Source organism: Panicum virgatum, chromosome 3N (genome assembly GCF_016808335.1).
Source record: "Panicum virgatum strain AP13 chromosome 3N, P.virgatum_v5, whole genome shotgun sequence".
Taxonomy (NCBI): Eukaryota; Viridiplantae; Streptophyta; class Magnoliopsida; order Poales; family Poaceae; genus Panicum; species Panicum virgatum.
Window position 1 is genome coordinate 58,638,581 of NC_053147.1, and position 24,176 is coordinate 58,662,756.

General features: G+C 42.8%; 1 protein-coding gene, 1 long non-coding RNA gene and 1 pseudogene across 2 annotated transcripts; 1 reads left to right on the top strand and 2 right to left on the bottom strand.

Annotated features, from left to right (window-relative positions):
• The first annotated feature begins 1,609 nt into the window (after window positions 1-1,609).
• Window positions 1,610-15,890, top strand: LOC120666354 (annotated as a pseudogene).
• On the bottom strand, window positions 7,169-7,918 carry LOC120666356. The gene is made up of 2 exons (XR_005671677.1): window positions 7,797-7,918; window positions 7,169-7,700 (listed from the first exon to the last, which is right to left on the bottom strand). It is a non-coding gene; the product is annotated as an uncharacterized LOC120666356 (long non-coding RNA).
• Window positions 7,985-9,958, bottom strand: LOC120666355. Its single transcript, XM_039946183.1, has 2 exons — window positions 9,344-9,958; window positions 7,985-9,225 (listed from the first exon to the last, which is right to left on the bottom strand). The coding sequence occupies exon 2, from the start codon at window positions 9,182-9,184 to the stop codon at window positions 7,991-7,993; it is 1,194 nt and encodes a 397-aa protein (XP_039802117.1). The 5' UTR covers window positions 9,185-9,225; window positions 9,344-9,958; the 3' UTR covers window positions 7,985-7,990.
• Window positions 15,891-24,176: the final 8,286 nt, after the last annotated feature.

Sequence of the window (24,176 nt, forward strand, 5' to 3'; positions counted from 1 at the left end):
TGTTTGTGCACGTGAGAATTAATTAGTGTTAAATAGGGTTATAAATAAGGGCAAACATTGTCGTTTTTGCCCTTCTTAATCTGTCATAAAAATTTTAGGATGGCGAGAAACTCCACTATAATCCAACAGTATTTTTTTTCACATTTTCATTAACGATGAGAAACTCGATCGTTCAAGAAGAGTCTCAATGTTTTAACACTGTATTTCCAAAAAAAAACCACGTAGTATGTTTCACATGCTAGTGGAAACTATTGAGTCAGGTTCGGTCTGGAAAAATCTTTTGTAGATCTCTAAACTAGAAACCCTAGTTTTAAGTTTAGCTCCTAATATATGAAAATGTTTGCTTGCGATAACATGTCTAGGGTATCGTATAGGTTCTCACAGTACAAACTTTTAGTTTCATATCCCATAACTGATACTAACTCTGTTTCAAATTATAATTCATTTGACATTTTTAACCTCAAGTTTGACAATTCGTCTTATTCAAAAAATTTGGAAATTTAGAAAACACCAAAAATATTTTACTTGCTTTCTTATATGTGTAGTAAGCATGTGTGCTTTTTCCTTATTGAGATGATGAATAGTTGCTCTATTAATTCCGTTCATATGCCTAGTTATAACTTGGTCTTCTACCTAGTTTTGAGTTTACTGGCCAATTTTCAAACCTTAAGCTTGGAACTTGTGAGTAGCAAAAAGCAAAATTTGAATTTGGGTTGTCGTGGGTTATGAAATGGTTGAGTAAAATTGTTATGATCTTCTCCTACGGGATGCTTGATATCCGGAATATTTATTTTTGACAAAACAAAAATATAATAAAGTAAGGTGAAAGGCAAGAACAAGACCAAATTATTCAAAATCATGATAAGAAAACTCGGTTGTGCCTATGGTATAAGTTAGGAATGCAACATTGCAACAACTCCTAATCAACAATCTAAGTCTAAAAATATTGCTTGGGAGGAGCAAAGGGCTAGCTAAGAGGAGTTATTGACGGTTCTTAAATGCAAAATCTGACTGTCCACTATACTCATATAAATAAAGGAAAACTAGACACCACCATTACTTATGTGCCGTGCACTGTAATAGACTAATTCTTGCTTCTTTGTTCCACCGTGAGATTTGTAATATAAAACATGTGGATGGCCTGGCAATGTGTTGGCGAGAGGGCTGCTTAAAGCTGGTTCCCGTGTTTTAATTGCCTACTTTCTCCTGTGAGGATTTGTCATTCTTCTGATAGTCTAGATTATTACAAAGATTCTATCATACTTTATGTTGTCCCCTAGACAAAGATTAGAGGCAAGGTTTCTCACCGTATTCTTTATTGCTGCTTCCAGTCGATCTGACGCATTTTCCATTCAGGTGTTGCTAAATCTGGATTATTATTACTCCATCGTGTACTGGTGGAAGATTATGTAGACTATGACTTGTCAAATTAACGATATGTTTTGTTTTTCTTACCGTTCATCAGGAGATGATCTGTTGCCCTGCTCATTTTCGGCTATTTATAGTCATGCATGCGCTGATGTCCTTTTAATCCCAAAACTGCACCTTCAGTTAGCAGCATATAGGTCGATCTGAATTGTCTGCTTAGGTCTGCATTACAAGGGATTGTATGGGGCTCTACTCGCCACCGCCGGCAATGGCATTTCCCAATAGCGGACCGCGGTGTTGTTCTGTTCTGGAAGGTGAGCTACATTTCTGTCATATCATTTACTGTTGGTATACTTAGCTTTCTATGGTGGATCATGCTCAAAACTTTTTTTCAGAAAAAGAAAATTGTTTCCAGCCTCTGCGAGACTGCGACCACACACAACCAAATCCTTATTACGTCATTCTCAGCTCAAAGATTGATCACAAATAAAATAAAACGAGCACACAAGGAATATATAAAAAAATCAGAACTATACTAACATTAGTACCTATAGATGCTTTACACCACATTAGACTTGCTTTGGGTCGTCATACCATCATTAGCCACAGAAACATTGTTTTTTCCGCATCATGTCGAGAACACCTCAAAAGTGACTCGATATTAGAAATCCATTAATCACCATTAACATTTAGAGAAGTCATGAAACATAATTATTGAAAAGTTGACATGACCATTTGGATACATAATAAAACACCCATAGGATGAAACAAGTACTTTGCATAAAAAAATTGTAGTGCTTCACGAGTTCTATACCTTTTTATTTGAAGACCATTTCATTTCAAGTGGTATATTTTGATTTCAAAGTAGTTATCAAAAGGTTCAGACGATAAGAGGGGTAAGGAATATATTTGTAACTCCAGTCTGGACTAATAAGTGTGATATTCAAGTCCTAAGAATCACGATTTTTTTAAAAAAATACAAATTAAGTTTCAAGTGAATTTGAGTAATGTTATTCGTATCTGAGAAACAAAGTATAGGCTTAAACAAAAACTAAACCAATGCAAGCAAGCAATATATGGCGATGAACCACTGCTTAAAAATGATCGACCGCCTCACTTTTGGGGCACAAAATAAAGCCCAAGGACAATCCTTTTCGTAGTATTGAACACAAAGCTAATCGTCAAAAAGAAACATACAAAACAGCATCAATATCAGTAAAATTCATTGATTCTCAGGTTTCCTTGCTTTGCAATTCAATTAGGTCCATGGAATTTCCGGGGCAAAGGTGGAGTCTATACTGGATCAAAGCTTCAAAGCACGCATCTCGCTGGGTGGAGGGTTCAGGCCAAGAAGAAAGAGAGAAGCAGCTCAATTGCTAACGGTATATTGGCTTAACTTGTGTAGGCACCTGGTCATTTGTGGCCTGCCTTATTATGCTTCATTAAGACAATCCATTCATATGTCATATTTAAAGTTATGAAAAAAACAAGTATGATCAAGCCGCTACAAAAAAAACACTTTAAAACCCCCTAGATCTCTCATCTTTGTGAATACTACCAAAGTTGATCATGTTAGAATGAGAGGAGAAGGATGAAGATGGCTGAATGAATGCCAGTCTATTGGACATCCTCAAATAGGTATATACTAGAAACCTTGGCGTGGCTTTGCCACGCCCTTTTGAGTGTTGGGCCATTGTTTATGTGTCAATATGGCTTGATAGCCTTTATTAGATACTGTTTTTAAGTAGAAAAATGATAGCATATATAAATAGTAGTAAGACTTAGATGTAAGAGTATATTAATTGCTTTCTAATGTGATTATTAGGTGCTCACATTATTGCTTTAAGGAATAGATGAAAACTATAAAAGGGGGTAGTTTAGATCCAGAATTGCTCCCAAGTTTTTGAAACTACTCATTTTGAAGTTTTGTTTCAAAATGCTGATTAACATATACATCATTTTGAGGTGTATACAGTAGTGGACACTTGTAGCAAGTTTTAACCCCGAAAGATGTTAATATCTCTTTTTTAACCTTTCTCCAAAAATGCTTAAGTGACCACACTTTTTCGTATACATAACAGTCGTATCTAGCTAGTTTGAAGTCGTATCTAGCTAGTTTGAAGTCATAAACAAATTCACCAATACATTTGGAGTGCAGCAGCTCACCAGTTGCTCTCTGTTTTGTGGCCACCTGCATGCCGGCCTCTTCTTGGTAACAGCCACGAGTGGATAGCAACTGGCACCTGAGTGCCTTCATCTCTGTTGCTATCTCGCTCTCCATCACGATAGCACATGTGACTCCAGCTCTGCCCAATGAATCTGCTAATACTGCATGCGTCCTTGTGTTGCTCGTGCGATGAGCGATGTGTGTGTTCTGGCCACGGGTTGTTGTGGCTGCTGTGGTTGAGCCTCTGCCTGTCGTCGGGTGTATGTAATAGGTTGATCAGCGAGAACGTATTTGGTGTTACCTGTCCTTACGGTGTTACTGTGTTACCAATTTTACTTACACTTAAATTTGTACATCTAAAATTCCAACAAAAATATGAATGGATAAAGCACACAAACATCTATCATCATGCAAAGTTTGATTGTGCAAGAAGAAACAAAAAAGAGAAACTGCACAAATTTTTGTTCAACCTCAAATTTTGCGTGATGGTAGATGCTTGCATGCTCTACCCATTCATATTTTTATTAGAATTTTAGATGCACAAATTTATGTGTAATTAAAGTTAGTAATATAATAACACCGTAAGGGCCGGTAACACCGGAGATATTCTCGTTGATCAGCACCTTAGGGACAGGCTGCAATCCCAATCGATCTGCTTTTGGTCGTCTCTTTGGCTCAAGGCTGCCGTGGTTATTGCCATGCCCGTGGGCACGTAAGAGGAAAGCAGAGTAGAGGGAGCGGATGCGGTCAGTTGTGCAGCATGGCGAAAGGAGGCCTGGAGTTTGCTGGACCAGACGTCAGGGCCAGCGCAAATCAACTGCTCGCTGACGGCCCGTGTGCTGCTATAGTCTATAGAGTGATGTGGAAGTGGCGGCGGTCGCCTGACCCGTGGGGCGAGGACTTGCTGGGACCTGGGAGCCCACATCGAGCCCACGCGAAGGATCGAGACGACCTAGCGCTTACCCTATCAACCGTTGGCTCGAGATCTAAGGGTCAGGAAAAACAAATGATGTGGCCCAATAAGAGTTGAGAAAGTTCACCGATTTTAGATCTTTAGAGATACTATATGAGAGCCCAAACGCTAGACTATAGTACAATGATAATAATACCCTTAATAGATGCGCCATGCCAGAACCTAGCTATGCCAAGATTAGCATAGGGATTTCTATAGATTTTTCAGAAAAACTAACTAAATGCAGATTTTGAATGCAAGGTCCAAAACTATATCATCTTCGTATCACCTAGTACTATCATGGAAAAGGGAATAGAAAACATAAACAGGATTTATCGACCAACATATAAGTTTGATTTGGTATATTTTATGGCTATATATTTTTGTCACTAGTGGATGATTCCTACCAAGAGGACAGTAAATTTAAGACTGCAAATTGATACTAGATAATGACGGGGTCCTAGTCACTGCTTCATTGACGAAAGAATGGCAATAAATTGAGCTAAATTAATATAAAATAGGGAAAACATACCAAGGGAACTCTCTCTCATGAACCACACCCTAATTAAGCTCATGATCAAGGTGAGAAGCGTATAAAAGAGTGTACGAATGACATAAACTCACCTTAGAGAGTCACCTCCTCCAAGTAAATCAAGAACAAAACCTCCCCCTTTTATTTTTCATTTTTCACCTCACCACGAGCTCCTCTCGGGAAAGAACGGCAAGCTTGCGGGAGGACGATGAAGGCTCGGCTTGCTTTATACTGTGCTTACGGGCCACTTAAATGACCGCCATGCATCCGTGCTTGCAGTCTCTTAAGTGACCCACCAGCACAATCACAAATGGATATGTGCTAGCAGTTAACCACCTGCTAGTTTGTGCTGGTGGTACTCAATACTGACCGCCGTCGCTGTAAATGGGAGGCACCAGCACAAGTCATTTTTGGTCTGATGTATAAGCATAACATATTATGGTCACCAAGGGATACCTAGGTATTATCTATAATCAAACTCTTGTTTCAAGGACATCAGTCAAAATGTGTTGCTTGTGCGCTTTTGTAGGTGCCATTTCTTTGGTAACTAATTAAGTGTTAGCATATTTGTAGGGGCCACAAAACCACACATAAATCAGAGTGAGGAAGTTCATGATCTTGGTGACTACCATGTGATTGCTCAGGTGATTTTATTTGTTTTTATTGATTAATTTGTTTATCATGACCTTATAACATGTGTGCAACATAGAGATTTGAGTAATTTGTTGAATTGCCATTGGCTCATTCCATTCAATGTTCATCAGAGTCATGGCACAAGCATGGAGCCCCTCATTGATGAAATCAGGGCAATGCTTAGGTCAATGAATGATGGGGAGCTCAGCATATCAGCGTACGACACTGCCTGGGTTGCTTTAGTTTCAAGGCTGGACGGTGGCAAGGGTCCCCAGTTTCCATCCACTGTGCAATGGATCCTCAACAACCAGCTGTCTGATGGTTCCTGGGGTGACTCAGCCATTTTCTCTGCATATGATCGTATCATAAACACACTTGCCAGTGTTGTCGCATTGACCAAATAAATGGTCTCTTGGGTCTGAAAATTGCAAAAAAGGTAATGTAAATACTCTACTCATAGCTCCAACCTTAATCAATGCATAAGTATGAGCCAGTTGTGCTTTGTAACTGGCTTAATTACCATTTGGGTGTGAACAAGTGTTGGGTGTAACTCAATTTGCTATGAGAGCCGTGATGTCTAAAGCTTAAGACTTTCAGTCATGTTCAGTGAAGTTTTAAATTGAAGAATTGTATCCTTGGTGCAACTCATTAGTACGTGTGTCTTTGCTAAATATGTTTGGTTTGTCTAATTTGCTTTTAGGATTCTCTTATCTCCATCAGAACATGTGGAGGATATCAGAGGAAGATCAGGAGTGGATGCCCATTGGCTTTGAGATTGCATTTCCTTCTCTCATTGAGATAGCAAAGAGTCTGGATCTTGACTTCCCGTATGACCACCATGCTTTACAGGAGATATGCTACAATAGAGAAATCAAGTTGAAGAGGTATATACTCCCTCGTCCCAAATTATTAGATGTTTTGCCTTTTCTTGGTACATAGATTTTTCTATGCACCTAGTATATTGTATCTACGTACATAGCAAAATATATGTATCTAGAAAAGTAAAAAATACATAGAGTTATTCGAGAAAGTTCCCTTTTTTCTAATTTTGTTATGTCGTTTTGTAGGATTCCAAAGGATATGATGCATAGAGTTCCGACAACCAATGTTCGGCTAGGCGCTAGGCGGTGACCCTCCGCCTAGAGCCGAGGCGGGCCTAGGCGTTTTTCAGTTTTTGCATATGTGCAATTTACTATATAATATATGAGTGAAACATCAAGATGGCTGCATACATACCTTACTTTAATGCCTTGATTTTCCTAGTACAACATTGCTCTTAGTACAAATTCTTGTTCCTGCAGCAGCACTAGAGAGAAGGTTGTGAGAACTATCAAATAAAATTCACTATTGACATATTTACATTTTAGCGAGGAAGTAGGTACTTATCTGAATGATTTCATAGCCATCCATATGCCCATATTAGCAACAAAAAACAGCAGCTCATAGCTCCAGCAAATAACAGATTTTAAATCATTGAGACAAGTGAGATAGCACATACAGTGATATAGCACATGAATAATTCATAAATAGAGTTCTAGTTCAGACTTCAGAGTTCAGGTCACAATGCAAAAGGAACAGGAACAGACACAACACAAGTTCATAAATAAAAACATGACATGATGACAAGACAAAGCAAAGCCCACTGCCATAGCCCACATCATCTCTAGTCTTCAATAATCATCATCATCTTCATCAAACTCTTCTTCAGATTCAAATTCTTCTTCTTCATAAAGCTGTCTCACTCTTGTACTTCTACGTAGCTCAAGTTGTTCTTCTGCTCCCATAGCATCTCCAAGAACAGACCATTGTATTCCAGTACCGGGCATCACATCCTCTTCATCCTCATCCCTATAGACAATTAATGCACAAGAATCTCCATCCTCATGCAGGAAACCTTGAGCTTCAGATGTGTCGCTGGACAGGAGGACATCATCAATTTTCTTTGATTTTATTTTTTGTTTCTTACTCATCATCTTAGAATTGAATTGAATGAAGACTAGCTTGTTGAGGCGGGTTGTAGTAAGCCTATTTCTTTTCTTAGTGTGTACCTGCAAATTAATCATGAGAACATTGCATAAAAAATTCTGCACTTGTCTAAATAAATGCTGAATTTTGTAGATGAAAGATGAGCATAGGGACAACACCAGTTCGAAAGTACTCCAATTTCTTTCACAAGCAAATGAGCTTGATGTCAAAGAAAGGATTCTTGTGGCCAACCTTTGCAAAGCTGGTGTTTCAATTTCATAGAGTCTCCACAAAGATGCTGAAATGAATGTCAATTACTCCATTAGTACTTGTGAAGCGAAAAAATAGTTGGAATCTATGCTGAAATGAACAATTAGTTACCTGGGTTGTAGTCAAAGTTTTGACAAGTCTTTGCAAGCTTTTTACTGAATGATCCTTCTCTACTCTGAAATTTCTTTAATTCCACATTTACAGCCTGTTCTTGCATATTCTCATCATGATGGTAAAAAACCTCCACACAATTGATAAAGCCTACTGTTATTGTGGGATCATCAAAGATGGCTTGGTTTGCATAACTATAGTATGGATTCAGCAAATACGCAGTCAAATGCAATGGAGAATCAAGTCTTTCTTTCATCTTCTTGTCAATGATAGCAATGATCTCCTTGTAGCGAGATTCAACATTGCCACATGCCTCCTTGATCTCTCTCTTTGCCTTGATTAATTCTCCAAACAAGAAACCCATGGATGGCTTCACATCTCCATCAACCAAACGTAGAACTTTGAATAATAGCTCAAAAACACTCAAACATATCTTCACATCTTTCCAAAAGGCTAGACTCAATATTGTTGCTGTTGCATCCTTTCCTTTCTTTGATTTCACATCCTTCAATTGGTCCCACCTACTGTGAACCACCATTTGTTTCAGCTGATTCTTCTTCTCTAGCATGCTATTCAAAGTAAGAAAGACTGAAGCAAACCTAGTTACTCCTGGCCTTATGATTTCTTTACCCTCTGTAAAGTGTCTCATGCATTTCAATGTTCTTGTGTGCCCATAAACAAATATGGTGAATGCTTTAGATTGATCAATCACCTTCTTAAACTTTGTCAAGCTGGCAATTCCTTGGAGCATTAAGTTAATAGTATGAGTTGCACAAGAGGTCCAAAAGATGTGTGGCCTCTTCTCCACTAAGAGTTTTTTTGCTCCCATATTGTTAGAAGCATTGTCTGTCACTACTTGCACCACATCATCTGGACCAAGTTCTTCAATTGCTTTGTCCACCAATTCAAAGATGACTTCACTTGTATGTGACACATCTGACATCTCTTTTGAGCTAATAAAACTTGATCCCTCAGCACAATTTGTGCACAAGTTCATTATGCTTCTTCTCTTCGTATCTGACCAAGCATCTGTCATGATAGAGCACCCACTTTTCATCTTTTCAGCATCACGTTCTTCAAGCAAACTCTTGGTTCTTGCATACTCCTCTTCCAGCAAAGTCTCACGTAGATCACGTTGAGAAGGAGGTTGAAATCCAGCACCAAACTGACCAATTGCTTCACACATTTGCTTGAATTCATCATTGTCACAAGCATTAAATGGTATGGCTGCAAAAAGGGTATGAATAAAGGCCATTAGTATTCAGTTTCAAAATGTTCTTAAATTGGAAAAATAAAAACAGAACAATAGATGGCATCATGGCAGTAAGGGTGACTAGATAATTACCATGTGTATAGACTCATCTTGCAATATATTTCTGCACCTCACGTGTTCTTTCCTTCCAAAGCTCCTTGTTCAACTTTTGTTGCTTCAAAGATTCAGTTTTTGTTGCTTTAGGATCAATAGCACGAGTCCACTTATCAATGGGTCCTAATTTGTGAGGCTCAGAGCTTCCAACACAATTTACTTCATCATCATCCTCTCCTCCAACCCGAGAAACATTGACCTCTTCTCTAAGCTCTAGCTCACGGACAGTCTTTTCCTCCCTCTTACTTTTTGACTCATCTAGTGATTTCTTGCACTTTTCTTTAGCTTCCTGAGTGCTCTCCCTACATTTCTTCACATTTTTTCCAACATTGGCCACATGTTGCTTCAATCGATAAACCCCTCCAGTGCTTTGGTGACCACAAAACTTGCACTTCACTTTATCCTTATTCTGAGCATCAATTAGAACCCCATACTCCCATCCCACATCATTTGAATTCCTCTTCAAGAGATTCTCTACAGCAGTCACATTGGTCTCATTGGTTCTATTCTCAGGTGTCGACATCCTACATGTGCATGTTGATTATTAAATTGATGCACAGATTCAGTAATTATACTTAAACTACACAGCTGCAGAGGCAATAAGACATATATTACAAAAAGAATCCAGCAATCTAGTTGCACATGTATATTTTACACAAAACAATCTGCAATCCATAGGCACTATCCACACTCAACCAATAATAAAATGCACATGACCACTATAAGAGCCATGGTAACAGAGGGAGAACTAGAGGAGGGAGGAGTCGAGCAGCAACAAGCAGAGGAGGGAGGACCAGAGCAGAGTCTAGCTGCAGATCTGTAGAAGGATGAGTCGGGCACCAGCCAGTAGAGGAGGAAGGAGCAGAGCTGCAGACGAGGAGCAGAGTCGCAGAGAAGGGAGGAGCAGAGCAGAGGACGTACCTTGGGCGTCGCTGCGTCGTGGCAGCCGGAAGCAAGCAGCTCGGGCCTCCGGACCACGGGCTCGCTGGAGCGTGGCGAGGGACGAGCCCGGGGTCAGGTCGCCTGGGAGTCGAGGGAGCAGCTCAGGGAGTGGGGATCCGGCAGGTGGCAGGGAGATGGAGGCAAGGACGGGGACGACGAGCTCCAACTCCAATGGCGGCGGCGGCGGGCACCAGCTCCTCTGTTTCCCTCTCTTTCATTTTCCCTGTCCCTCCTCCTTATCCTTCCGTGCTGCTCCCGCTGGCGCCAATTTTTCCCGCCCGTGCGCTCCTGCCTGCACGCGCTCCCGCCTCACGAAAATCAGTCAACCCTACAGCTCGCCCGCCTCCGCGCCACCTCGCTCGCCTCCGCGCCGCTTCCTCGCCGCCTCAGCGCTGCCTTTTCCCGCCTAGGCGCCGCCTCCGCCGCCGCCTAGGTGCCCACTTACCCCATAGGCCCCGCGGTCACCCTCCGCCTAGCGATTAGGCGCGCCTAGGTGGCCGCGGAACAGCGCCTTGTCGAACATTGCCGACAACAATGTTGCATAACCTCGAAGGACTATCTGAGCTGGACTGGACAATGCTTCTAAAGCTCCAGTCAAGTGATGGATCCTTCTTGTTCTCTCCTTCAGCTACTGCATATGCTTTTATGCAAACTGGCGACAGGAAATGTTTCGAATATATCGACAGGATAGTCAAGAAATTCAATGGTGGCGGTAAGACCAATTACTAAGCAAGAAATGACTATATACCCATAAGATTACAAGGCTTTTTGTGTCGCCCCTTCATCATTAATTGTTTGTGTCCACCATTTTCAGTTCCTGGTGTTTATCCTGTCGACCTTTTTGAGCACCTCTGGGTAGTTGATCGATTACAACATCTCGGGATTTCTCATCACTTCAAGAGGGAGATCGAACAATCCATGGACTATGTGAACAGGTTTTTATTTTGCATGTGCTTATACAACAATTTTATTGTTTAAACTAAGATATAGCTTGGCAATTCTCGAATATCTCTGGGGAAACACTTTGTTCTACTGCCACCTTGCTGAAAATTCTTTCTTTACTACTTCTTATTGCTAGGCACTGGACTGAAGAAGGGATCTGTTGGGCTAGGAACTCTAACGTCAAAGATGTGGATGACACAGCAATGGCTTTCCGACTACTACGGTTGCATGGATATAATGTCTCTCCAAGTATGTCTAGCACTCAGCTATCTTCGTGTTTAAACATTGTTCTTCATCGTCTGCAATTAGTCATCAGCAATATCGCTTTTCATGCTTGTATAATTATATAATATTATTAACAATTATATACATGTGTATGAGCGTCTTGAATATTTCCTTTTCGTCTCCCTTAATCAACATCTATAGCCCGTAAATATTGCATTATATTGTTGATCACTTATGTATGTGACGTTGCTTGTAGATGTGTTTAAAATTTTTGAGAAGGATGGACAGTTCTTTTGTTTTGTCGGGCAATCATCTCAAGCACTTACAGGGATGTATAACCTCAATAGGGCCTCTCAGATAAGTTTTCCAGGGGAGGATGTTTTGCACCATACTAGGACTTTCTCATATGAGTTTCTCAGGAATAGGCAAGCGAAAGGAATGCTGCATGACAAATGGATTGTCTCCAAGGATCTAGCTGGCGAGGTAATACAGCAATCCATGCATTGCCCTATCCCATAGCTTGTAAAGCGATTAGAAATCAAAAGGAAGTATTGTTTATTTTCGTTTGGGTTTTGTGTTTCACTTATCTTGGTTGTAGCGATGTCTACTATATATATGTCACTACTTAACATACCTCTATGTTGGAGGTACTAGTATTGTTCATGTTGTAGCAACCAAAAAAATTATATGAACTTCTGGACATTCCTTAGGGTGTGAACGGTTGGGTATGGACAAAATACCTACAGATATGAATGCATCTAGTTCTCTTTTTACGGATTTGGATTTGGGTATAGATAGTGTCGGATACTCGGATGTTTCGGATAAAATTTGAATGGATATTGTCATATCGACGTCAAATATATATGACTTTAAGTATTCAGAATCGAATAAGGGTGGGACACCGAATATCCCTATTAGTGGATCCGAATATGGAACTAAACCCCTTTTAGCGGGTCTGAATTCATATATGAATATGTGTACCATTTACATCCTTTATTCCTATAAAGGCTTCTTTAGTATGTAAGATTCTGAAAGAAATTTAGCGAGCGTTCTTTTGAGCATTGGTACCCAATTTTTGTGAAATCATATAGCCTATTTAATTTGGATAACAAATATGAGCTAGCTTGAACCTCTTGTAACGATGCAGTTGTTAAAAGAATGATGCAGTTGGTAAATCTGGTGCAATCTCCCTCTTACACCTGCACTACCCCTTTTTGAGATATTTAATACTATAATTTTTCACGATGTGAGATTCAGCACGAGGCTTTCAGGTTTGAAACTTATATATATATAGTTCTATAACAATAAAATATTTATCAACAGGTACAATATACACTAGACTTTCCTTGGTTTGCAAGCTTGCCACGCGTAGAGGCAAGAACCTATCTAGATCAATATGGTGGTGGTGATGATATCTGGATTGCAAAGTCCTTCTACAGGTAATTTTCAAAACTACTATAGAACAGGTCCACATAATTTCGTACATGTTAATAATGCTACATATACTTTGAAGCAAATAAGAATAAAGTACTCAATGCAATGTCTGGACTTGGACAGGATGCCCCTTGTTAATAACAATGTATATCTTGAGTTTGCAAGAAAGGACTTCAATCGTTGCCAAGTTCTACATCAGCATGAGTGGCAATGGCTTCAAAAGTATGTATACAAGGAAACTTTTGCTATATGATAACATTTTTTCCTTACAAAATAGAGGCGCTAATGCACAAGTGTGGCAACATTGAGATGTATTTTGTCAATTTTTGACTTGGAGAAAAAAAAGATAGAAATGACCGCTCAACACCACTACAGAAAAGGTCATTGCAAATGGGCCATCACCACTAGTTGAACCTCAACCCGATAGTGATTGGTTTTCATCAATGGTTTGTAAGTACCTGGACGGCGTAGTGGTCATTAGAACTGGTGATAACGGGTTGGTGGTGATAGGTGGCTTTTTACTCCATGATCTATTCACGACCCGACAATGAAAACCCACAATTCTCACAAAAAAGTTTATAATTTTTTCAGAAGAAATTAGATGAAAATAAGATTTTATGTCAAAATTATAAAGCTCAATGAGATCAAAGACTTTGTAGCTATATTCATTTAAAATTCTTTATATACCCAAATATTCAATATAAAATTTAAAGCCTATCAAACGACCCTAGATGGAAAAAAGATCGATATCAAAGTTGTAGTGATCGATTAGATCTGAAATCTTGCAATTGATAACTTTTTCATTTGAGATGTTTTTGCTATCCAAAAATTTTATTATAAGATTTAGAGAAGCTAATATAAAAGAACAATGTTGCTTCTCTTGACACAAGTAATTGTGAAACATAGTGGTAAGGAGAGGTCACGTGACTTATGAGGTCACTAGTTTGAACCCGCGGATGCATCTTTTACACATAAATGTTATCACCGCCGGGTGATAATGTATTTTTACCACTAGTGTAAAACTGGCAGTGATAATCAACACTATCACCACCGACCCAAATCCAAAACACCCACAAAACTGGTGGTGAAGGGGGTTTTCGGACCGGGCATGATAGGCCCTCCAGGCTCCAGTAGTGCAGAATTAGTTGAACTCGCTTTCAAGATTCTCAATTCTCAAGATAGATTATATATATCCAATAGACTATGTTCCATCAAATTTGATATGATTTCTGGCATTGTATGTGACTAGGTGGTATATAGAGAATGGCCTTGTGGATTTTGGAGTCGCACACCAAGATGTTTTGAGAGCTTATTTCTTGGCTGCCGCTTCTATTTTTGAATCAAGCCGGGCCACAGAGCGACTTGCATGGGCAAGAGTCTCAATACTTGCAAACACTATCTCCACACATATCCGTAAGGATTCATCATTCAGAGACAGGTTGGAATGCTTCTTGCGAAGTCAAGATTTCAGTGAAGAAAGTGTCATGTCATGGTGAGTACGGTAACATTGCTATCCAGGCCATGATATCCAGCTATGGGTCATTAATGACATAGTATGCCCTACAATGATAATATATGTGTTATCTCCATGGAAGAGTTATAGAATACTAGTGACTAATAGAACAAAATGTTTCCGGTAGCTGATAGACTAAAATATCACGACATTTCTATTCAGATTATATTAAACTTTATGTTATACACCTTGTTATTCATTGTACGTGGCTTCTAAAGCTACAAGTACACATTCTCTTGACATTATGAATGTTGTCATGTTACATGTTTTGGTATCGAAAAAAATGAATTGTTCTCACTTCAGCTCATATAATCAATCTTCACATTGCTTTTGTTCCTTGCATAACTGATATTTAAACATTAATTACTTACATATTTTAGAATATATATACACCTAAGATATCATATATAGTTGCGTTTGTGTGTGCAACACGGATTAAAATTTTATCTTTAAATAAGGCACAACAAGTGGACTGCTTTACTTATTTATAGAGTGTACAGGACAAAACTTAGCCTCTTATAGCAAGTTTAAATATGTCATAAGGGTTGCAGCTTATCGAACCTAACTGTCGACTTGTACAGGAGCAGTGTTAATTCATCAATTGTATATAAGCATATACTGATTAATGGTGATACAGGCTTGAACGAATGGGAAAAGATGCTATTCTTGTGAGGGTGATTCTACGACTTAATGATTCATTAGCAAAAGAAGCACAACAAATTCACGAAGGACATGAGTGCATAGAAAATCTCTTGAGAGTAGTTGTAAGTGAAACATGAATTATATACATATAATAAACATTGTTTTGTTCGCTAATCAAACTAATGTCATTCTCTGCACTTTCTAGTGGATTGAATGGATGAGGCGGGTGGTAAATATAAAAGATAATCTGAAACAAATGCTAGGCAACAAGATTCATTCAGGTTTTATGACAAACAAACATGTCTGCTTTTAGTTCAAATTATTGAGATTTCTGCTGGACAAATCGGTGAGGCTCTATATTTCGTGAACAACAATGGTGATCAGATTATTCAACTCATGTGCTCCATATGTTATTGTCTTAACCGCAAGCTGTCACTTTCAAAGGTATGCCGATGACATAATACTTTTTTCCTTGAAACTTTGCACGTACACAAGTGTGTGAGAAAGAGAGAGTTTTGTAACGTAACTGGCAGCTGTTTACTGTGGCACATTTAATTTACTGATGAACTAATGCAACACTGCACTTTAATTTATAGGAAACTGGGGACAATAAAGAAGTAATAAACCATATTGACCAGGAGGTTGACATGTATATGCAAGAATTTACTCAATACCTGCTTAGGAGATCCAATGAGAAAACAAGAAGTAACATTAAGACCAGGCAAAACATTTTGAATATTGTGAAGACTTGTTATTATGCTACTCATTGCCCACAAGATGTGCTGGATAGCCATATTTCCAGAGTTATTTTTGATCCTGTTATCTGAAATAAAGATTCAACTGTATGTATAATCAGTGGAGTTATGTGTATCGAGAGAATAGTTTAAATAATAATGATAGAGAAATGATGCAATGAAAGGGAATATGCTTAATGAAACAGAAATCAGTGTGCCACTGCTGCAATGTTCATGTATAAGTTGTCCTTATTTTGGATGAAGATTTAATTTATAATAAATAAAATTTATCTGGTAAGTGTACTTAGCTTGAAGTTGGAAACAAGATATCTTTGGTAATAGTTAATGTATGCAAATGTACAAAAACAAAGGAGAATGAATGATTTGCCATATTTTTATCAGATGACGTGACACTAGCTAGTGGAACATTGCACAAACCTAGATTGCATAAGGCACTATGTCAGAAATCCATTTTGGAGACGGGGCTCAAAGCTCATTGTGGAGACGGAAAAAATTCCATCTCCAAAATTTTGTGTCACTGATGTAAGGCACATTGGAGACATGGATTTCCGCATCTCTAATGACCCTTATCGGTGATGTGTTTTGCTAAAACACGTCTCCAATGACCCTCATTAGTGAGTCAGTGACACATTCTTTCAAAACATATCTCCAATGACCCCTCATCCAATGCGTCTCTAATGACCCTCATCGGTGACACATTTTGTCAAAACACGTCTCCAATGACCCCTCATCGGTGACACATTTTGGCAAAATGTATCTCCAATGACCACTCATTGGTGACATGTTCTCCAATGATGAATTAAAGAAACAAAAAAATAAAAAACGAAAATTGACATCAAATAGGCCACATATACATTAGAATGCCTCTGATCACACATACGTACATCTGCTCATACACACATCTGTGCATTAACTGAGTCATGTTACAATCTCAACGCTGAATCAAAATGTAAGTTAAAGGCATGTTCAATTCATTGATCCATATTATCAACTCATTAACTGAGTGCAAAGAAAATAATTGCAATCAAAGTATCTAATGGTGAATCCTAGATCCAACTAGACATTTAAAGTGAATGGTAATTGGTTCAGCCTTCTAGCTATAGAGACAATAGACCCCTTGACAGCCCAAATTTTCTCATACCTCTCTGATCAAAAGCTGAAACCTGCACAAAATGAATGGCATAATAGGTTCAGACTAATTATCCTTGGGATCCCAACATAATTTTCTGGAAACGAAAAAGGATGCTTTCATCTAGCCAAAGTGGAGAAAACAATAGGATAAGTCATAGCATAACAGTAGTACTTAAAGACTGCATGTGACTGCTTAACATGGCATGTTAGAAATCATGTCATGTAGAAACAAGATGATTCTCAGAGCCATGACAATTAAAGTGAGTCAATAGCAGGCAATGTAAAACATGGTTTGGCATACACAACAGGTGGCGGAAGAAATTTGATAAGAATTGTTTGCACAATTTACATGCAAGCGAATACGCAGCCAATGCACCTACAAATCTAAGGAGGCTATTTACCTGCGTTTCATGGTATTCAGAGAATAGCATTGCTTTATTAGACAAAATTCAAAGGCGAGTAACAAACAACAAGTGGATCCAGTTCATACAGATTATATTCAGACCAGTTAATTCAAGTTTGTTTAGCACCTATGGAACAACATACCCCAAAATTTGAACAACCAAAACCACCTAGGCATGAAGTAAATTTATAGGAATCCAGCAATGCTGCTTATAACCAGCAAACAACTTATTGTACGTGAAGATCCTTCCAGCACCATCAGAAATATATAGATTAGCCTCACAGCTCATGGAAAGGGATCACAGCCGCATTCTAAATTCAGTTTAAATTCTCTTGACAACTTATTGGCTACTAACTGATCGGAACAAAGAAGCCGGAAAAAGATCAAAGTACTTAAAACCTGACTCTATGTACATTGACTTTAACATGGGAACTCAGGTAACAGTTCGTACAGATGAATTTTGCAACAGATCATGGCACTATCAGAAAACAAGTCTGAATAAATACATAGTTGATTGATTACTGCAGGGTTTTATGTAGCATGCTGGTTCTAACATGCGCATAAAGGAGCTAGTACAGACCCTAAAAATTGTGACATCTGGCCCAATTTGGATATGGTCTAGTAGTGGCCCATTAGTGTTGTGTGCACATGTTTAGTATCACATTGCAAGTTGAGTAAGGGTGGAGCTAACTTACAAGCCTTTGACTTCCACCCATAGCACCTTCGGGTTAACCCTTTTACGCGAAGCGAGGACGAAAGCGTAAGTAAGGTGCTATGTGAAAGCGGGCTTGCCCCTCGAAAAGGCTGGGCTGTGCGGCGTTGGAGGCTGGGGTATTGCAAAAAGAAGGTCCCTAAATTTTTTTTTTGTCTCTACTTGTCCTATTACCTGGTGTTGACGCCTTTTACGGGTCAACACAGAAATGCGTCCTATTACCTGGTGTTGACGCCTTTTACATGTCAACACAGAAATGCGCTAGGTCGCGTGGCGCGAGAAGGAACTCAATGCAGCTACTTGTCCTATTACCTGGTGTTGACGCCTTTTACGGGTCAACAACACAGAAATGCGCTAGGTCGCATGGCGCGAGAAGGAACTTGATGTAGCTACTTGTCCTATTACCTGGTGTTGACGCCTTTTACGGGTCAACACATAAATGCGCTAGGTCGCGTGGCGCGAGAAGGAACTCGATGCAGCGCCTCCTGTGTGGAGCGGTCAGACCGGTCGCCAGGGTGAATCGGCAATGACCGACGAACGCTCGCCCGGGAGGGACCCCGTCAGGGCAGGTGCACGTAGGGTTGTTCTAGGATCGGTAGGTCACCTAGAACGCATTCAAACATCACAGAGACAAAGGAAGAACAGCAGATGGAGGTTGGAAAAGCTAGAGTTTGGAGAAAAAATAAAGACAATAAAAAGTAGAAGTTGTATTTGTTTTTGATTGATTGGATAACTCTCAATCGGTCGTGACCCTTTATATTTATAGGGTGGGATGGACTTATCCCTCAAAGAATCACTTTTACAGATCTAAATCCACAAAGAAGTCTAATTACAGTCGGACTCCTCCTAGACCGGTCAGACCCACCGGTCGGCCTCTGCCGGACTGGCCACAGTGTCCCGACTGGTTAGACCGCTCGGTCGGACCGGTCAGATCGGTTGATGCCAATTTTGGCTTTCAACATATGCCTCCCTTTTTTTTTTGGTAAAGCTTGCTTCCAAAAAACATTCTTCTGAGCCAAAATTGTCTAAGGGAGATTATTAACAATGCATCGGCCATTATTTGTGCTAAGAACGATAAATAACTATCAGCCATAACTTGCTCTATTTAAGTTGATGTTGAAACAACCTGTTTCGGCCGCCACACCTTCTTCGTAGTTGCTGATGTCTTTGGCATGGCCTCCACTTGTTGCTCCATTGCCTCCTTCTTGCGCATACATTGCAGCCTTCATTTCTGAGTGTGAGTCAAGTCTAAGGGACACCATCTCGGCTGTAAATATTTTGAGTCTTGCTTCTTGCTCTTCTCATCCTCCTTGCTGCAATCAACATCTTGTTTGACTAGATTATTACTAGCAACAATCGGTCTTTGTGGTAATGCATGATTTGGATACATATGAGGATATTGAATATAATATGATCGACTGCATATGCATCCTACTATAATCCATAGGTGTACAGAAGTAAGGATACTAGCAATACCAAGGAGCAATCGGTCAGCTAAATGAAGCATAGTTACCTTGACCTGATCGCTCTTGATGTTTCGACGATGGCTCCATATCCTCGACTTTGCTTGATTGCCCCTTCTTCCTCTGAGCAATCCCCTCCTTTTCATATTTGGCCAAGAGTTCATTAAAACTCGGCCCTATTTTGCTTTTGGAGGAGTTCCCAGATTTACTAGGCACACTGGTCAGACCGGCCTTAGCACCGGTCAGACCGGTCGGACCGGGCAGACCGCCGTTGGAGCCGGTCAGACTGGTCAACTTGCTGTCGGCCTTTTTCTTCTTGTCTTGCTCACTGAGTGTTGAAGTTGCGGCTTGAGGGGTGTCGGGTACCATGATTAGGGGCACCCTAACCAGGGGACTAAATCACCCTTAAAACGCAAAACATATGTTAGGCAATCGGGCCCACGAAGGCCTACAGCCTCCCTCCAATCCAAAGGAAAGGAAAGGACTCAAAGATGCCCAATCCACGGCCCAAGTATACAGTTCGGCCCATCCAAACCCCCTAGAACCCGCGGGGCAATCTCCGCCTCGCTCGAGGGCTCCCCGCGGAGACCCTCGACAGCGCTTCACGACTCCGCCTCGCTCAAGGGTAGCAAGCCTACCCTCGAGCAAGCAGATCGACTCCGCCTCGCTCGAGGCCACCCCTCGACGGAAAGGACAAATGGCCATCCGTTCACCCACTCGCCGTATAGGAGCATTAAATGCTAACCACTTCACCGCAGCACCCGGGTCAGATGGCGTCAGGCCACCACTCCGCACAGTGGCTGTGACCGGGGTCCTATCCACCAACTCCGGTCACTGCTCGGCCATGCCCGGTGTTGTGGTGGCACTGTGGGAACCTGCGACACAGTGCGGGACGTGCTCGGCGCTGCACCAGCCACTGTGCTGCACCTCGCTGCAGGCCCCTCGAACGGCATGGGCACGACCCTCGAACACGGCTTGGACCTTGACCAGGGCAAAACCCCGGCCTGCAGGACCCTCGGAACGCCGCCATGTCGAACGCAGAGGACGGTACCCTTTACAGCAACCACCACGCCGCCCGCTGGAGCTACAAGGACGCCGGCGCGATCTCCGCAAGGCCAAGGACAACACCCAGGATGACTGCACGCCCGGCGCCATGATCTCTAGTGCTTCCCCGCGTACTTTCTATAGTAATCGACCATTGCACGCCCCCGATTCGGGGAAGAACAACGACTTCTCCCCCCTTCTCGTACATGTACACCGCCCCTCCTTGTGTCTATAAAAAGGGGAGGCAGGCTCTGTCTTCTCCAACTCATCTGATCTCCTCAACACACTCAGCGCAACTCGTAGAGCACGCACGCTCTCCTGAACTCCGATATTGGCACTATTAGACCCGGGGCAGCGGGACTGCTCATAGGCGTAGAATCTTCTAGAGTAAGAGATAGTTCATGGATGTACCTTACCTCTTTTGTAACTACCCGAATAGGCATAAAACTAGCTACAGTACAAGGAAACTACCTGATCGTGTTGTAGTAGGACTCCAACCGTACTCAGCTAGGACTTTCCATGTAACCCTGTTCCCCTCGGATATATAAGGGCGGACAGGGACCCCCTCGAAACATCTACATCTAAGGCAATGCAAACCACCACATAGGACGTAGGGTATTACACAACTCATGGCCCGAACCTGTCTAAATCTTTGTGTTCCTTGCACCATCGAGTTCTAGAGCCGTCGATCCCTACCTACAAATCTTTCTGCTAAGGGTATCCCTGAGTAGGCTTGGTGGTAAACACCGACAGTTGGCGCGCCAGGTAGGGGACTCGGCGAGTTCATCGGCGAGTTCGATGGCCACCTTCGCTTTCAGCACCATGACGCCTCCTCAAGGCGCCACCTTCATCTTCGGCTCGTGGGTCTGCATCGCTAATGGTTCAGGCGGCTTCGATAGCCACCTAACCAACTCTCCCACACCGAAGAGCTCCACGTCGGAAGGCTCCAACAAGCTCGCTAGATCCCATGATTGTGGCGTTATGTTACTTCCCGACCTCGCCAAGGAGATCGAGTCAAAACTCGAAGACAACTCGAGTTCTACTCGGACTCAGATTGATCTCAAACCGAAATCCACTCGGATTGGGACTCCTTTTGCTCAACCCATTTTCGGATTGCGCAATTCATCATCTATTTACAGACAGATGATTAGATCCATCTATGAGAGCAGCTTGGATCGCCTACTCCATGTCGAAAACCAGTCGGTCACCGCTAGCCGGGTGGCACCCGTTTTCGATGAATACCCAGATCCAGTTGAGTCACCTCAAGACAGCCTGGATTTCATCACCAATGTATTGGCTAAGATGCAACTCAAATCTTGCCGAAGCCATACCCTCGCAGAACTACTCAACAACCTGCGAGAAGTCGCCAGCATCGATGATCTCCCGTTTCAGCACGACACTCCACTCGAAACTGAGAGGGAAACTGGCTCTGGCGGAACTGTTCTAGCTGATTACGAATCAGACCTGGAAAGCTTCTCTCACAAGCGTTTGGTTCCGGTAATCATCTAACCCGGAGGTGCTCCTAGTCATCACGATCCCAATGAAGCTTTGGATCAGATCTCAGCAGACAATCTGATCCAAGATGCTCCAGTAGATGAAGACGAAGCTACTCGTACAGCCCGCAGGAAAAGGAATCAACATAAAGAAGAGCGCGGGACTCGTGCGGCCGAGCGTGCTCGTATTCCACCGCGCAATCTCAACAATGAATTCAACAATGTTGCGGACACTGTCTTTAGAACACCAATCGCCGCGATGACAGAAGCAACCCTGCGACTCATGACGATGCCCCAAAATCTAGAGATTGAACGAGTTATAAATCTCTCCAAAAATGCTGTTGAACAACTTGAGAGATAGAGCCCACTGTCTTCACTCCATGGTACGCGATCAAGGGCTACTGCAACAATCATGCCACAAGCAAGCCATACCCCCGGAGGCCACCAGCGTCAACAATAACAGGAGCAGCAAAACCAGAGAAACCATGAAGATCAGGAGGTCGCAAGCAACCATCGCCCCAGGGGTGGCCAACAACCAGTAAACCAAGCCCCTGGGCCTCAGCCAAACCGTAACAATAACCGTAGAAACAACAGGGAAGAGGTAGTGTAACACCCTAATTCAAATTTTCAGCTTTAATAATAAATTTAATTGGTTTATTCGATTTTCTAAGGATTTTTGTGTTTAGACTCGCATTTAATCTAGTTTTTGGGTCATAAGTAATTAAAATTTACCATAGGTTTAAATTTTTGTTGTTGCATTCATGCTGGTGCATACTTTTATTTGAGTGTGGGTTGAATTCAAATGTGATTTTGAATTCAAACTTTGTTTGAATTAGGAATAGAAAAGAGAGGAAATAGAATAGAAAGGGAAAGGGAGTAGAAAAAAGAGCCCAAACCCAGAAAAACCCAAAACCCTCTCAGCCCGACCCAGCAAACCCCCATGCGCGGCCCAATCCTCCGGCCAGCCCGCTTCCCGGCCTGCCCCGCGTCACGCGGCCCGGTCCGCCCCGAGCTCCCGCTCGCGCAGCAGCCCGCGGAGCACGCGCCACGCCCCTGCCACCGGGCCCCACTCGCAGCAGCCCAGCGCCCAGCTTCTCCCACGCGCTCGTGGCCGCTCCCGCCGACGCCCCTGGCCCACCTGTCGGCGTTACTCGCCCGCTTCGCCAGCGCCCGCGTCCTCCCGCTGCAGCCCGGCCCCACACGCCAGCTCCACCCACTCGCTGCCAGCCCGGGCCCGCTCGCCAGGTCTGTCCTCCTCCTTCCCCGCTCGCACAACCGCCCGCCCGCAATCACGGCCGCGATTCCCGCCGGCCTCTCCCTGGGCGCGCCTCCCCAAGATGCCCGGGGCCTCCCTTTATTTGGCCCACAGCCCTGCGCCTCCACCATCCCTCCCACCCGCCGTCACCAGAGCCGCCCCCAAACCCTAGCTCGCTGCGCCACGCCCTGCTCCGCCGGGCCGACAATTTGCGCCGCCGTGAGCACGCCGCCCCGTCGCACCTCAGGCCGCCAGGACTCCCGCACCTGCTACACCTCGGCGCCCAGGATCTCACCGAGCTTCCGGTCCCACGAGTTCAGCCACGCCAGCGCCGGGATTTCGCCTAGCCTCCGCCGCAGGTGAACTCCGCCGCTGCCGAAATTTCTCGCCGCCACTGGTGCTCTGGCCGCCCTGAACCCCTCTACCCCTTTGCAGTGCCCCGCCCGGACTTCCTCGACTGCTCAGCAGGCCCGGAGACGCCCTGCCTCGACCCGTCCGCGAGCACGCCGCCGTCCTCGCCGAGATCCCTCCTGCGGTGCAACTCCGGCCGACCCAAGGATTCAGTGAGCACCCCAGAGCCCCCCTGGTACTTTTCGCTTAGTAGCTTGGCCTGTAGTCCACTCCGGGACTTAGAACACCGCTCGCCGGCGAGAGCCGCCGTGCAGGGCCGCCGCATCCCTCGCTCTCACCGCTCAGACCCTCCCCGAGACTTGCAAAGGCCTCAGGTGGACTACAAGCTCCGCGTAGATCACCCCAGACCCAAGAACGGGTCGATTTGACCCCCGGACGGCCAGATTTGGCCAAGTCCGGCGAGTTTCCCGCCGCGCCGCCGCGGAACAGAGCCGCCGGCGACCTACC

What these genes read in the sequence shown, in the direction of transcription:
- LOC120666355 (XM_039946183.1), bottom strand. Translation starts at nt 9,184, where the DNA reads ATGTGTGAAGCAATTGGTCAGTTTGGTGCTGGATTTCAACCTCCTTCT.